At 38.1% G+C, this 15,528-nt stretch overlaps 1 protein-coding gene across 1 annotated transcript; it reads right to left on the bottom strand.

Annotated features, from left to right (window-relative positions):
- Positions 1–4,254: 4,254 nt before the first annotated feature.
- On the bottom strand, positions 4,255–7,865 carry LOC104601546 (disease resistance protein RPV1-like). The gene is made up of 2 exons (XM_010264912.3): positions 6,824–7,865; positions 4,255–5,221 (listed from the first exon to the last, which is right to left on the bottom strand). Exons 1-2 carry the CDS (start codon positions 7,309–7,311, stop codon positions 4,426–4,428), a joined length of 1,284 nt encoding a protein of 427 aa, XP_010263214.1. The 5' UTR covers positions 7,312–7,865; the 3' UTR covers positions 4,255–4,425.
- Positions 7,866–15,528: the final 7,663 nt, after the last annotated feature.

Here is a 15,528-nt window from a genome sequence, read left to right as displayed (position 1 = left end):
CAATATTGAATATGATACGTGCATGCATGCAGCAACCGAAGACCCGGTCAAAGTGGATAGTAGCAGAAGACCCGGTCATGTTAGCTCTTAGTTGGGATAAGCCTTATCCATTCAGTTTTAATTCTGTTAGAATAGATAAGTCTTCAATTCTATTCCTAGATAAGTGCATTCTGTTTCCTAGATAAGTGCATTAGATAAGTCTTCAATTCTGTTCCTAGATAAGTGCATTCTGTTTCCTAGATAAGTGCATTCTGTTTTTTTTGTTGATAAGCTCCTAAGATTAAGGGGCAGTAGTTCCTATTTCTACTCCCAGTTTGTAGCACCATAAGGCTATAAATATAGCCTGAATGAATGGAGTTGGCATTGGCTTTTCTACAAACAAACTCTCTCTCTCTCTCTCTTCTCCTTATTCTAGATCCTTCTCCCTCTTGTTAGATAACTTGAGCGTATCAGAATATTGCTATCCAATATTCTTCTAAACTTTCTTGATGGTCTTTTAGTAGGCTGTCTAACAATTTGGACTGCCAACATATAACTAATTACATTGGTGATCCTAACTTGTTAGATCTATCGATTTTCCTCACAAGTCTCCAGATCATTTCATAACCCATAGGTTTTGTATAAACGAAAACCATGCATCATCATCCATAGAGATTTCCTTCTTAATCCATCCGAAGGAGACCCTCTAGATTTCAACCATGTTAATCATCCATTCCACATCAGTCCTATACATCACACTAAGTAATTCTGATTGTTGAAAGTTTCAGTATTGCAATAATAGAATTATTCAAAAAGTAAGGGTTTATTCTGGCCATGTGGTAAAGGATTTTCGGCTTAAAATTAGCTTCTTAATAGAGGATAGTAAGAGGAGACCTTGAGGCCATTTTGAGTTAAAACGCAATTTGCATGTCAAAGATTCTTGATTCTTCAGCATTCTTGGTTAAACCACCCAAGTAGCAAACCCACTCCCATCACTTGCCTTAACCCAATTATATGGGGTCAGCTACATGAGTCCAATTTACCCAGTCCCTTCTATTTAAAACCATATCCATGTTAAATTATTAGTGCTTAAAATCGTTTCTTACTATATTTACCTATGTCCTTTTTGGTCTACTCTTAACTCTTCTAGCCCTTCCACTTGTAACAAATCACTTCTGGTTTTATTCTTCCTATATGCATTTTTTTTAATATGCGATTAGCCACCTATTGTAGTAAAAAGAAGAAAAATGCCAAAGTTTAATCCATATTTAATCCATTCCCAAGGTCCTAGATAGGGGTGTCAATGGGTTGGGTTAAACAATAAAACCGGCTTGACCCGATCCTATAGGGTCAGGTTAGGGTCAAACATATTCGGCTTTAGGGTTTGGTTAGGATCAAACATATTCGGCTTTAGGGTCGGGTTAGGGTTTTGATTATTCAATCCGAATTGGTTTCGGGTTTTGGCTGACCCACCCCGTTGGGTTATGACCTTTAGAATCTATAAAACAATTTTCTAACTTAAATTAATGGATTTTAGGTCTTCAAAATGTGTTAAAAAAAATACAGTTGAAATGCTACGGGTCGGGTTGGGTTGGTATCGGGTTAGACCCTATAGGCTTGGGTCAGGTTCAGAAGTTATATATTTTTAAGCCGGGTCGGGTTGGATTCGGATTGGTATTGGGTTAGACCCTATAGGCTTGGGTCAGGTTCAGAAATTATATATTTTTAAGCCAGGTCGGTTCAAGTTTGGATTGGTATTGGGTTAGACCCTATAGGATTGGGTCAGATTCGGAAATTATATATTTTTATTCCGGGTCAGGTCGGATTCGAATTGGGCCACTGGAGGGTTGGGTTAGGATCAAGGCAAACCCATGCCAAACCCGACCCATTGACATCCCTATCCCCATATAAGGGACCAACATTGGGTGATAACCTTTTTACTTGTTTATCACTCACCACTATGAGCTATAACCTCACCTGTTGCTGGAGGCCTGATTTCATTTTTGCATATTGTGTAGATTAATACATATACAAGGGATTAATTCATCATCATCATCCAAACTTTATGGCATTAGCTGCATTAATCCTGTTTTACCATTCTCTTCTGTTTAGAGTTGAATTGACTCAATTGAATATTCAAATTTGGCTAAATTACATATTGTCTCTTTTTTTTTTTTTTATCCGAAAGAAGTAACTGAATTTGTATTAAATAGAGAAAAGATGTACATGAGAGGATGTACACTTTAGACCATACCACTCAAGGCAATAAGGAAAAAACAATAACTCCACAATAGTTTGGAACTTTGGATTAGCTGAGTCACTATACAAAGGTCTATAAGCACTCGATTTTGCTAAGCCATCCACAACTGAATTTGTATTAAATAGAGAAAAGATGTACATGAGAGGATGTACACTTTAGACCATACCACTCAAGGCAATAAGGAAAAAACAATAACTCCACAATAGTTTGGAACTTTGGATTAGCTGAGTCACTATACAAAGGTCTATAAGCACTCGATTTTGCTAAGCCATCCACAATAACAATAAGCTCCTGGGAATCCATCTGAACGATAGTGGGCTAATCTCTAAGGCCCTAGGATGAGTTCAAATGATAATATCAGGAATGATGATGTCATCATCGAAAGATATTCTCAATACACGACGGGAATGTGCTGTTGGGGCAGTCTGAGGGGGCTAGGATTTCATCCATTTTATAGTGTTATAGTGTTCACCGGGTCGCCATCCACTGAAAGAGAGGCCAAATTAATCTGACTTGCAATTCTAAGATCATTAAGGGCTGACAGCATCTCAGCTTTTATGGAATCTGCCACCCCTAAATTGGTCTACCAAAGGCCCAGACCAGCCTTCCATCTCTTATTATGGTGCTACCAATACCCACCTCACCCGGGTTTCTTCTTGAGCTGCCATCAAACTTGACTCTTGTGGTATCCTAATCAGTATAATCCAACCTTTGAGTTTTAGAATGCTGATAGCTAAGAGGTGATTTAAGTTATGTTTCTGTGTCGAATGCACAGAAATTTAAAGATTAGCAGTATTCCAGATTGTCATGAGAATCTAATCCAAGTGTCTAGAGGAATCCAACAGGGCTATGTATCTAGCAAAATTAGATCATTTGAGATGCCCGAAACAACTGACTAAAGAGTTTATTGAAGTAGGCTTGTATGATGTTTTGGGAAACCAACCAATGTTTTAAAATCCATGTCAGACCCCTCGACTGAATTGGATTGAACCAAACTGGACCCAATTCATTTCATGAAAATCTTGCTGATTCAAGTAAACTATCAAATTAAACCGGGAAAACCAGAACAGGGGCCTTTTTTGGGGTTCGACTCTAAGATCCGATTTAGAAGTGGTGTCAATTGAATTCTAGTATCATATGCTGGATGCTTCACAAGTGTTGCCGTGTTGGTTCGATTTTTACCTACAAATGATTGGACCGGGTCAAACCACGAATTAGATGCAAACAGCATAGCAGAAGTACAATGTTCCCGGGCCACATTATTGTTAATATTCTGCTTTTTTATCAGCAGAAAATAAATTTCATTAGATTTAATTAAAGAAATAGTTAATAAAACTTGATGACAATGTCATCCTACATAGAAGCCCCAAAATACATCAGATTACAGCTTTGCCCAAAATAAACTGAACCTCTTTGCTACTATATCAATTTCGCTGAAAGCATGTCTATCTCCAAGGAGCTGAACTGTAATTTTTGGTACATGAGATAACCAGTTAAAATCCTGTTGTATAAGCACCGTGATTGCTAGTTTCCAGCCCTCTATAGGTTATGTTTGGTTTGATAGAAAATAAGAGAGAAACAGAAAATTGAGATAAAGTTCAGTCTTCTTCCCCTTTTTTATCAAATTCATAAAACTTCTCAAATGTTCTAAGAGTCTGTTTGGTTCACAGTCAGAATCTGGAATCAGAATTGGAATCAAAATCCTCCAAAATCAGAATTAGAATCGAAATCGGAATAGTCCATTCCCATAATCTGTTTGGTTCAGACAAGAATAAGAATGGGAATTAAAATCAGAAGGAATGGGATTTCATTCCCAAAGGAAGGGCAGGGAATGACCATTCCCTCAAATGGGATAATTCCGATTCCACCCAACCAAACAGTTGGAATTGGAATAGCCCATTCCGATTCCGATTCGAGACTCCTATTCCTACGAACCAAACAGGGTCCAAGTTTCTAACAATTAAAACAAACCATGAATCAGAGAGAGAGAGAGAGAGAGAGAGAGAGAGAGATTCCCCGTGAACATTGCCCTCTACATGTAATGAATAAGATCATGCATTCTCAGTTTTTGCTCCTTTTAGTGTCTGTCACAAGGAAATCTAGAATTGCAAAGTCTTCATTCATTCAAACATCCATTATCAAGGAAGGTCTCTTGGTATCGTCCTGTGCATAAAAATTTAACTAGTCTATGTTAATTTTTGCCTTTGACTGTAACTGTAAGGGTATCTCTTCAGTTTCATTAAAGCACTTTCCCATTCAGGCATGCTTCTTCTGTCGAACAAACGAGAACCCGTATCCTCAAGAGCTGAAGGAAGTCCTCCAAGACAAGCTACCATATGTTTTGATATCTCCATGTAACCATCTATAGGATGGTCTTGTCCAAATGCATGCCAACTGAAAAGCTGAATGGATTCATCATGATTTAATTCTTTAGGCTTATATATGTTTCTGACTTCAAACTCATTTAGCAATTGCTCATTTCTAGTTGTTATGATGATTCTACTTCCCAAACCAAACCAATCAAGCCTTCTAGCTAATGCATTTAATTGGTCCGATTGGTCCACGTCATCTAGAACAAGAAGAACTCTCTTAGAGGGAAGCCTTTCCTTGAGCAGATTGATCCCTCTAGAAACACTGCTAATCCTTATGTCTTTCTTTAGAACATCATAGAGAAGTTGTTCTTGCAATTGAGCTAAACCATTGGGTTGTTTAGAAGCTTCTCTAATATTTGAAATGAAACTGCTACCTTCGAATTTGTGAAATATGAGGTTATAAACAGCCTTTGCGATAGTTGTCTTACCAATTCCACCAATACCACATATCCCTACAATGCGAACATCATTTGATTGAACACTTAATAACTTATTTACTTCCTCTGCTCGAGTATCTATCCCAACTTGGTAGGTAGCCACATCCAATGAAGTTTCAATCAATTTGCTCATAATCAATTCTATAATTTTCTGGATACACTTTGATTGATGCCTGCTTATGATCCAAATTAAGAGGAAAGAAAAAGCACAAGATACATTAAGGGAGTTGAAAGAAGCCATAAAGACACAGAGACACAAACAACATGACAAATTTCATGACAATTAGTTTTTAACCACTGCTACTCAACTGTAAGCTTGTGGAATAATAAGTAGTGGAATCAAGCACGAATTGAACAAATAGCTAAGTACTATCTGATTAAATTGAGTAAATAATAATATCAACAGAGGAATTACGTACACATAGAAATAAAAGAAGAATGCAAATATGATGAACAATAATTACAACTAACGAAAGGAACTAAGTGCATTTTTTCATGGCAACTTGGATCACCTCAAATCGTTTACTTGAAAAAGAAAAAAAAAACATTGACTTGTCAACAATGTAGTGGCATGGCTGTTTGAACTGCTGAATCGTTTGACCTGGACAGTGGGTTATGAGTTAGACATAAGCTGTGTTGTTTAGAAAGGAAAGGTAGGGAAATCTATACAAGATTTGTACAGGCTTCCTTACCTTTTCTTCCAAACCACAGTTAATTCTTCTTTTTTCTGTTTTTCCCCATTTTAGCTATTTCCATCATTAATAACAATATCCTATTTATCGGAATTATTTCTGTTTAAAATGATGAATGCATATGTATTAATTATTATGTACAATATTCGAGACATGCCCAATTTTTTTATGTAATCATCTGTACATTTTTCTACATTTTATCTATATTTTATATTTTTACTATTTGATTTATTACAGCATGGATTGATCTATTTGTCTTGGATAGTTGAACCACTGATCCGTCACCTCAAGGGAAAGGTGACTCTGTTTTTAGATTGTCTTTTAAAAAGCTGGTTGAGTGTAGGACTAAGTAGGGGACAATAGTTAGGATGCAATATACAAGGAACACTTCTATCTCTCTTTTGATTCATTTGAATCAGAAAGAAATTTGTGTAAGAGATACTTTCTTCAATTTTCTTCTATCACACCACGTTTTAAGAAAATAGAGGCTAAAATGGACCTTTAAACAAAGAACAACCAAAATGTACATTGAAGAAATTCCCATCAAATCACTAAAGCTTTGTTTGTTCGCAATACAATTTCATTTGCTTTGATACAAAAAGTATGGGAGTGCAAATGAATTGGAGTCCAATTTTTGGTTTAATTTTGTTATAGGTTTCACTTTTGTTTGTATTCAATGCAGACAAAGTAAAATGAAAGCTAAAGCAGAATAAAGTAAAACATGAAGCAAAGATAGACCAACGTTTACAAAATTCTCATTTGCACTATTACAAATAATTTTTCTTGATGATTTTCTGAAGACTCCAAACTGTATGTGTTTTATATGTAAATATTTAATAATATGCTAAAAATTTTTCAAACTTCTATTAATTACTGAATATTAAATAACATTAGCAAACCATGGAATGAAGTTGGGTCCTCAAAATTCAATTAGATTGGATTATTTTAGGATTCATAATTAAAGTCTTCCCTTGAGCAGATTTGTTCTTGGAGGAGGAACAAGAACAGGCCCAAAATCATTCAATTCAATAACAAAGATAAGGAAATGTTAATAGAACGGAGAGGCTTTTGAGTCGGAATTACCCGTTGTCAACACGCGGCAGATCCCACCCGGACAAATTTGCAGCCGCGTTGAGAGCTGCCCTCCAGCCTTTCGCCTTCCCTAGCAACTCCCCCTTGAAACTCTGTTCGTGTTTTGCAAACGCTGCTGCAACACAACCGGTCTGTTTCCGGACATCTGAAGGATCGACATCATAGAAAACGGGCAGAACCCATTGCCCCAATGCCTCCCTGCATTCCAGGATCTTCACAAGTTCATTGAGGCACCGGGTCGATGAAGCATAGTTTTTGGAGAAAACGACAATACAAATCCTTGATTCTTCAATCGGCTTGAGCAATTCCGACATGCTTTGGACCTTTTCTCTTCTCAATTCGTCCCTGTAGGTGTCAATTCCCTTTTGGTCCAAAGCAGCATAGAGGTGATCACTGAAGTTATTGCCGGTGTCTGAGCTGTAACTGAGGAAGACGTCGTAAATCCACTGGGAAGTGGAAAAGGTGGATGAAGGAGCCATGAATTAAAGAAATTAAGGAAAAGGGTTAACGAGAGATGGGATTGAGGAGAGGGGCTTCTGAGACTCCCGGCCGGTGCTTGTAGTTGTGGAGGATCGGCGATCTTCTGACTTCTGACTGAGACAAAAAAACAGAAAAAACTGTGGCGCTCTGCTAGAGCCATTGCGTTTAAAGTTTGTTCACACGGAGTCAACGCTGCCGCTTCTTCGAAAGATTTTTGTTTCCGTGTGCTTACTTTCCCGGATGGGGCGGTGTGAGCGGAATAGACTCCAGACTCGATCAGGCACGCGGAAACAAGACCAAACACCAGAAGAGAATATGCCTTCTGCAAGAAGAAAACCCAAAAAAAAAAAAAAAGAAAGATTTCCGCGTTGAAGCCTGATGAGTGAGGGGTGAGGAGCGAGGAGCGAGGAAGAGAAACACTGAAATGGACCAAACGGTGTCCATTGTCCAAAGTTCAGAACTCATAAAGCAGGTCTACGTTGGAACGGCTGGGGGCAACTACACAGGCCAGGCCTACGCAGCCGAATCATGTGATGTTCAGGATGTGTTTGGTTTGAAGGAGAATTTTGGTGAGATGGAAAGGATTGAATGGGATAAGAAAAAGAAAATGGGTGGAAAATTTTTATGTTTCATTATTTGATAAAAAGGGAAAATAGTGAAAAAAGTAAGCCCAATAACACTTGATTAATTAAGGCCATGTTTGGGAGTGCTTATGTTAAAAATAAGTGTTTAAAAACAAGTGCTTATTTAAATAGGTATTTAATTGCACTTATTTAAATAAGCATTTAATTGTACTTATTTTTTTCAAGTGCTTATTTTAAAGGAGAATTTGGGTGGAAAAAATAAGCACTTATTTTATATGGCAAATTTCTTAAACTACCTTGCTGTTTAGCTAATTGTCAAGATGTACCCTTATTGTTTATAAATTGTCTGTCTTGAAGCATCCTTACTGTTTTTTACAATTGTCACAAACTTCCCTTACTGTTGTTGACAATTGTCACAAACTTCCCTTACCGTCAACTATCCGTCATGGGTCGTTGACATGTGACATCAAGTGATGAGTATATTGTTCAAAAATTCCTAGATTATCTTTTATCGGTCTAAATGCACCTTTTTTGGTTTGGCCTATGTGAGTTTGGTCCCTTTCGGTTTAGTCATGACCATCCTCTTTGAGCCACCTGCATTACATAAATATCAACACGACAAGAACGAAGATATTGTCTTTAGTTTGTTCGGAGTCACGAGATAGTTTTGGTATCAATGTTAATAACCGGCGTAGCTTCAAGTACAACTGGTATGGTGGAAGGCGAGCTCTATCGACTGAAAGGATTAGGATTGAAAAACAACGATGTTTTCTTCTATAGATTCGAAGTTTGAAAACCATAAAACTCGAATATGTTATATTAAACATCGTTTTCTTCTATAGACAAAAGTTTATGATCACCGTGCGGAAGTTGTAGTGGTAATGGAGTGGTTGGAACAAACATCGAAGGATTTAGTTTTCATGAATGAAGCTAATAGGATTGCCCACCTGCCTAATAGTTAACCATTAAGGGTTGATACAATAATTTTCTTTTCGAGCGAATTTTAATCCAACTTAACGGAAGGGCATAAATGATATTTCAATAAAATCATTACGATTTAACGATGGTGGCAATTGTTAGAAACAATAAGAGTGCTGTAATACAATTTATAAACAATAAGAGTACAGCTTGACAATTAAGGGAGCAGAGTTGGGATTGTTGAAATCCTAATCCCTTTTTATTTTTCACTTCTTGTGTGGCCAAGCTTGCATCTAAGCATAGGAGGGAGTGGGAAGACCTCCTAATTTGACACGGGCTGAGAAGATTAGTGAATTGGAACCCTCTCTATTTTTCTTGACATTTGTAGATAGCATTGGATAGCTTAATTGTTAGACATTATCTTTCACTCTATTTTTCTTGACATTAGTGAATTCGAACCCTCTCTTTAGTGGAAGTTTCAAAAATGCCATTTTTAAATTTAATAATGACACATTTAGTGGCAATTCGCAGTGCCACTAAATAACAACCGCCATAGTGACAATTATAAGTACCATAAAAGTCATAAAAATATTTATCTGTATAGTGGCATTTATAATTGCCACTAAAAAGTTTTAATCATTCTAGTCATTTAGGATTTAGTGGCATTTACAAGTGCCACTAAATGTCTAAACATATTTATACATGCATTCTAAAACATAATAAAAAAGATGTTGCTTATTATATAATGGTAATTGGACCTGCGTCAATAAATATTAATTTCATCATGCCCACACCCCTAATCCTAAGGCCAGCCTAACTGTAGACCCATGTAGGCAGTCCATAGATGGCTGCATTGCAAAATACTGATGGGTGCCAATATCAGACAATGTGTGAAATATCATTTTAATGTTGATCATTGAAAGATAATAAATGGTAGTAATCATCTAGACCTTAATTTTGGATGCATCTTGATAACAAATCACACTTGAACCTAGTTAAGAACATAGGTTTTCCAAGATCAAACGTATGTATCTTGATAACAAATCACACTTAAACCTTTTCATCGGTTAGGTTTTATTTTGAAAATTTGAGAAATAATGTAGGGCAAATTTGACATTCTGTTTCTTTTTCATATCTTCGTTGATGCATGTTAATGACTAGGAAGGATTAGTCAATTGTTAGAAATAGTAAGGGTAGCATTAGTCAATTTTCAAATAGTAAGAGTACACTTAGTCAATCATCGAAACCATAAGGGTGGTTTAAGAAATTTACCCTTAAAATTATTTTAGGACTTTTGGAGTCAAGGGGGTTGTTAATGGTTTGGATTCATTTACTTTTTAATGCCTTTTGAACAATAATGAGGCATTGGTTGATGTATATTGCATAAATTTTTTTGCACCTATGTTGTAGAGGATGCGAGTTCAACATTTTGTGCTCTATGCGTAGGATGCAAATAGATTGAATGGGATTTGAGTTGGGGTATATTCGAATCCAATTTGATGATACAAATCCTAGATCTGATTGGATCTCACAAGTGTAAATTTGAACCTGACGATGCGTGATCTGGCAAGCTCCCTGTTGGTTGATGACTCAGAAGCCAAGCTAGAGAATTCCTTGCTGGAAGGTGACTTGGATGCTGAGCTAGAAGATAGTTCAGATGTCAAGCTATATAATGACGAGTTGTGTAATTTTCTAGGAGACCTGTAGAGAAACAATATTAGAGTGCCTGGGTTTCTTTACCCAGGGTGGGCACTCCAATTCAAGTCAGTGAATTGGAGATTTTTGAGGGAGCTAAAGGTGAGAAAGCTAGAGAGCTATGAGAACTAAATTGCGCATACCTTCCAATAACGTGTCCAAGATTCTTGGGAAACTGTGTCTGCCATGTTCATAGAAGAGGGATAGAGTTCGTTCCATCAACTCCAATTAAATGATACAAAAAAACAGGTGTAATGGTTGACGTCATGCTCCTGGTGTAGTCGGAAACAGTAACTTGCTTCAGGAAGAGGTCAGTGAGTATGTCTCATAGGTTGCCACTTGGACCTTAATTAGGTTAGCAAGTCCTCGAGGAGGTCACTCCTCATGTTGGGATCCCTTGGACCCCTATCAAATTTCTAGAGTTATGTATGAGGTCGCCAATTGGGTCTCCATTATTTCACTGGAGGAAGGTCACAAAGTCGACAAAGGTAAGTCGCCAGGTTGGTGGAGGTAGGTTGCTAGGTCTTTGGAGATAGGTTTCCAGGTTCGTGGAGGTAGGTCACCAAGTCAACGGAAATGGGTCGCTAGGTCTCCGAAGGTAGGTCGCCAGGTCTCTAGTAGGTGGATGTAGGTCGCTAGGTCTCCGGAGGTATGTCGCTAGGTCGGTGTAGGTAGGTTGCTAGGTCTCTAGTAGGTTGGCAGAGTTAAGTCACCAGGTCGGCGGAGGTGGGTTGCCAGGTCTTTGGAGGTAGGTCATCAAGTCCCTAATAGGTCAACAGAGGTAGGTTGCCAGGTCTCTGGAGGTAGGTCACTAGGTCAGTGGAAGTAGGTCGCCATGTCTCTAATAGGTCAGCGGAAGTAGGTCGCCAAGTCTCTAGTAGGTTGGCGATGTTAGGCCGCTAGGTCTTTGGAGGTAGGTGTTATGATGAAAATGGAGGGCCAAATCTGTCCTCATCAATTGCCCCAACTCTTGAGTTAAGGTGAGCTCGACGAAGGGAACATCAGTCTAGTTTGCTCCCCAAATTAGAAGAATCTAAGGGTTTAATGTATCATTACACAGGAATTTGCCATCTTGACTATTGGGGAATAAGAGCGAACTCATCTGCTTGAGGAGAGGTGGAGAAGGCACTTTGAAGACATCTACCGTTCTAGGGATGCAATCGTCAATGAGTTTTGCAATTCAGCCGAACACCTTTGGTGCGAAGTTTGTCATGCCATCCTCAAGAGGGGCTTCAAACTACATGACTACCTCCTTGGGTCACTCCACTTACGTAGGCTACAACGCAATGTCCATCAAACTAGTCCTTGATGCAGAGCCTAAAATCGAGGAGGAGGATGACCATAAAGAAGTTGACCAAATTTGCATGTCTGTCGAGGTGCTGAAAGTGAAGTAGTCTTTGTTTGCTTCATTTCTCCTTTCTCTTTATTAGGTTGATGGTGAGATACTAACGTCCTTTGAGATCGATTTAAGTATAGTAGCGGCATAGTCAAAATGCTGTTGAGCTAGATAAATGGAGGCTGACCTAAACAATTCAGCTTACCTATTGCCAACATGTTTCAAGGTTGGCTTAGGGGGTCTTGATATTGAAAGCAATTTGGCTTCCCCTTAGAGTGCATTTTGACTAGGTCACCAAAGTGAATGGTCATTTTGAAGTACCGTGGCTACATCTATGCTATCATGGGGAGAAACATTTTCAGGTATGCAATCACGGGTCAATACTGCACATGTACTGCACCTGCTCCTAGAACTACTGGCTACCTACTCCTACTAGAGCCATGGGTGGCTCATGTTGAGGGGTCACTTTACTGTCTACGGGTTGCCTACTCTCATGGGAACCATGAAAGATTCACCCTGTGACACTAGCTCCACGTTTAGTTAGTTGCCCACTTTCATGGGAGCCATGTAGAGCTTTATCAATAGCGAGGCTTTGTAGTTGGGCTAGGAAATAATCTGGGGCGAACCATTGAAGCTCACAAGAGTTGTTTGTTTACTTTTTACCCCTTTGTGATACATGCATCATTGTTGGCATTTGACTGGTGGATTGGTGCCACGGTTTCACTACGTCAGTCTTTAGAGGCACTGACAGTCTGCTCCTACGATAGGCCACAAGGAGCTCAACCTATGGGGGTAGTTCTACCAACTGTGAAGGGAAGGGAGATCCATCATATGGATGGCTGAACCATGCAAAGTGGTTGGGAGAAATTTCAAAAATTTCTTTTTTCCCTCCCAAGAATCACATTCCCAGTTTTAGAAAAGTTACATTTTTCAAGGGTTTTTCTTGAAACAAATTGGACCAGATCTGAAACCAAAGAAAAGGGAGAGGAATACCTGATATGGAATCCACACAAATAGCTCCCAACGTAGGAGTTCAAGCCCAAAGAGATTACCAAAACCCACCTCCACTAAAAAATACACAATGTAGGAAGAGGTGAGATCAACAAGAACCATAATTCTTCAACAAGAGTTATGCAAGGGATGTGAACACAACTTCAAAATTGATTCTTCTTGCAAGAACCAATATCAAGATCCAATCTTAATTACTTCCAAAAGCTAAAGATTGAACAGGGTAGGGGTGGCAAGAGTAGAGGGAGAAAACAATAGAAAAAAATGCATAAATTGAGGAATTCACCCCTTTATTTATCTCTTTTGGGATCAACTTCTTTAGCCAAATCTGTATTTGGATTTGGACTCTTAAGTGGATAAGACATATCTTAAGTGGACTCTTACTGATCCTAGGCCTTATTTGATGATTAATTACTTGTTAACACAAGTACTTCTTATAAGTACTTATTTTAACAACCACTTAAGGCTGTTTCGTAACCCACTTTTCAAATGACTTATTATGTTTTCAAGCACTTATTGGGGTGGGATTGTTTGGTAAGTTACTTTCCCTGTAAGTGCTTATATTGACACAAATGACAATTTTAACCCTCATTTCAATCATACATATATGTAATGCTTTTCACATGTTATACTATACATTTCTAGTGAGAGCCCACGTGGGAATATTTGGTAAGCTACTTTCCTTGTAAGTGCTTTTATTGACACAAATAACAATTTTAGCCCTCACTTCACTCATACATATATACAATACTTTTCACATGTTATACTATACATTTCTAGTGAGAGCGCACGTGGACCCCCATGTGGGCTGCCATGTGGATCCAAATAATAATAATAATAATAATAATAATAATAATAATAATAATAATAATAATAATAATAATAATAACAGCAACAACAACAGCAATAATAAATAATCATAATAATAGTAAAAATTATAATAGATCAAAGGGGGAAAGGGCAAACTCCCCTATTCCTTCTCCGTCCAACTCCATTAATCTATGTATCCCTAATCTCTGTCGGTTTGAGAATCCAAGACCTAGCTTCAAATTTGCTGCCACCGCTATGTCTTTTTGGAAACCAGAAATGGCATTAGAGTGGGCCATGCTTGGTTATGCTGCAACTGTAGAAGCCATAATGCTAGTAGTTCTACTAACCCTGACGGGTATCGACCAATTCTAGAAGCGCCTCATCTAGATGACTTAGAACCAACTCAAGCCTTTCCTCGTTGTGATTCCCTTCTGCTTATTTCTGTTAATGGACATTTACTAGAAGTATGAGACAAGCCAGGATTCTTTGTTAGCTTACGTTCTCATCTATAAAACACGACCTTAAATCCATAGCATTGATATCTTATAAGAACAATGCAAAAAACCTAAACAATTTTATCGTTTTCGGACATCAAAGTAAAATCTGGAAAGTAAATATAGTTAAGCGAACTAGCAAAGGAGCTCACCTTCTCGGAGACTCTGTTTTGCCTAGTAAAGTTTCACATTTATAAATAGGCAAAACATTTTTTCTCTCCTTTCTAATAGATTGGCTTTTAGTAGTTCTTCCTCCGAAGAGTTTTTGTAACTTGGAAGCAGGAGAGAGAGAGAGGGAGAGTTACAAAAGAGTAGAGTAGCATAAGGGCGTAAGGGTGTGAAGTGGATTCTGGGAGGGAAGTAGGAAAGGGACTGAGCAAAAAGGATAACGGATAAAAGAACAAAATTTCCTAACCCCCGGCCTTGGGAAATACTAGAGGCTCACCTAGACCATACATACGTACAATCGCAAACCCACGAGTGCTTTGCAACTAGATCTCTTCCTCTCTTGCTCCTCAAAGTCTTCCACTACAACTCCCCTGTTCTCATCAAGAAGACGATGAACAGGGGTGAAAATCTCCTTTTATCTCGTTAGGGAAGAGAGAGGGATGATCAGAATGGGTAAGAGAGAAGGAGAAAGGAAGAATGAAAGTAAATGTTGTGTTGATGTCAAGAGGAAGAAGATGATGAATAGTGCTTTTTGGGCATGGGGTATTTTAGGCATTATAAAAATTTATGAGGGACTGGTTCGTCCTATTTTTTTTGGAGTACTTAAAAAAAGCCAACTTGAAATCACTTTTTCGAAGAAGTACTTCTTTCAAAAAAGCACTTCCCACTTTTTTTACCAAACACCCATAAGTACTTAATAACCACTTAATTGTGGTCTCATGTCTTGAAAGAAGTACTTCTTTTAAGTGTTCTCAAACACTACTCTAATCAGATTATAAACAAAATTCACCCCTTTTTAATTAAGTCAACTAAGCCTAGTTCAAAAATGGGCTTTAGGCCCAGTAAGGTAGTGTTTAAGAACAATTTTAATAAGTACTTTTATTAAGAAGTACTTCTTTTAATACATGGGACCACACATTAAGTGGTTTTTAAGTACTTATGGGTGTTTGGTAAAAAAGTGGGGAAGAAGTACTTATTTGAAAAAGTGACTTCAAGTTGGCTTTTTTTAAGTACTTCATCGTTCTCCAAAACAATAGGACGAACCAATCCCTGACTAATTTTTGTAATGATTAAAACACCCCCCACAAGGTTATACCTCCCCCTTCTCCATTTGGCCTCTGGTTTGAATGGCTGATGGACATGCTGCTTGTTGTGTGACAACTTTTCTCAACCTTCTTCACATTTTTGAAAACCCTAGTCAGA

This window comes from Nelumbo nucifera, chromosome 8 (genome assembly GCF_055504915.1).
Source record: "Nelumbo nucifera cultivar China Antique chromosome 8, China Antique-T2T, whole genome shotgun sequence".
NCBI classification, from domain to species: domain Eukaryota; kingdom Viridiplantae; phylum Streptophyta; class Magnoliopsida; order Proteales; family Nelumbonaceae; genus Nelumbo; species Nelumbo nucifera.
The sequence above is the reverse complement of the archived record's forward strand: the minus strand, read 5'-3'. Positions and strand labels throughout refer to the sequence as shown.

Excerpts from the sequence above, each read along its gene's own strand:
- LOC104601546 (XM_010264912.3), bottom strand. The coding sequence starts at position 7,311 with ATGGCTCCTTCATCCACCTTTTCCACTTCCCAGTGGATTTACGACGTC. Across the intron at positions 5,222-6,823 it reads CTGCCGCGTGTTGACAACGG|GCATCAATCAAAGTGTATCC; the intron begins GTAATTCCGACT and ends GATCATAAGCAG.